The 244-nt window shown below is 68.0% G+C and overlaps 1 protein-coding gene across 1 annotated transcript in view; it reads left to right on the top strand.

The window, feature by feature from the left end:
* Positions 1 to 86: 86 nt before the first annotated feature.
* Positions 87 to 244, top strand: part of CS (citrate synthase) — a gene marked incomplete at both ends in the record, with an annotated part of 1,862 nt that continues 1,704 nt past the window's right edge. Inside the window, 1 exon segment of the mRNA XM_009076729.1 lies at positions 87 to 152. Within this exon segment, the coding sequence (XP_009074977.1) occupies positions 87 to 152 (66 nt within the window).

The raw sequence follows: 244 nt of genomic DNA, 5'->3' as shown, positions 1-244 counted from the left end.
ACATGGTGAGTGGGGGCCGCCGTGGCCGCACTGGGACCACCGGGCTCCGCCGCAGCCTGTCACTGTGGCCTCGTGCCCTGTTCTAGGTGTACGGCGGGATGAGGGGCATGAAGGGGCTCATCTATGAGACCTCCGTTTTGGATCCCGATGAGGTAGGGTCCTGTCCCACCCCCAGTACCGGCCTCGCTGTGCGATGCAGCGGCAGCTGATGCTCGCGCCGGGCTCCGCAGGGCATCCGCCTCCG

Source organism: Acanthisitta chloris, unplaced genomic scaffold (genome assembly GCF_000695815.1).
Source record: "Acanthisitta chloris isolate BGI_N310 unplaced genomic scaffold, ASM69581v1 scaffold28016, whole genome shotgun sequence".
Taxonomy (NCBI): Eukaryota; Metazoa; Chordata; class Aves; order Passeriformes; family Acanthisittidae; genus Acanthisitta; species Acanthisitta chloris.
Note: the sequence above shows the minus strand (reverse complement) of the source record. Positions and strands in the feature narration are given on the sequence as shown.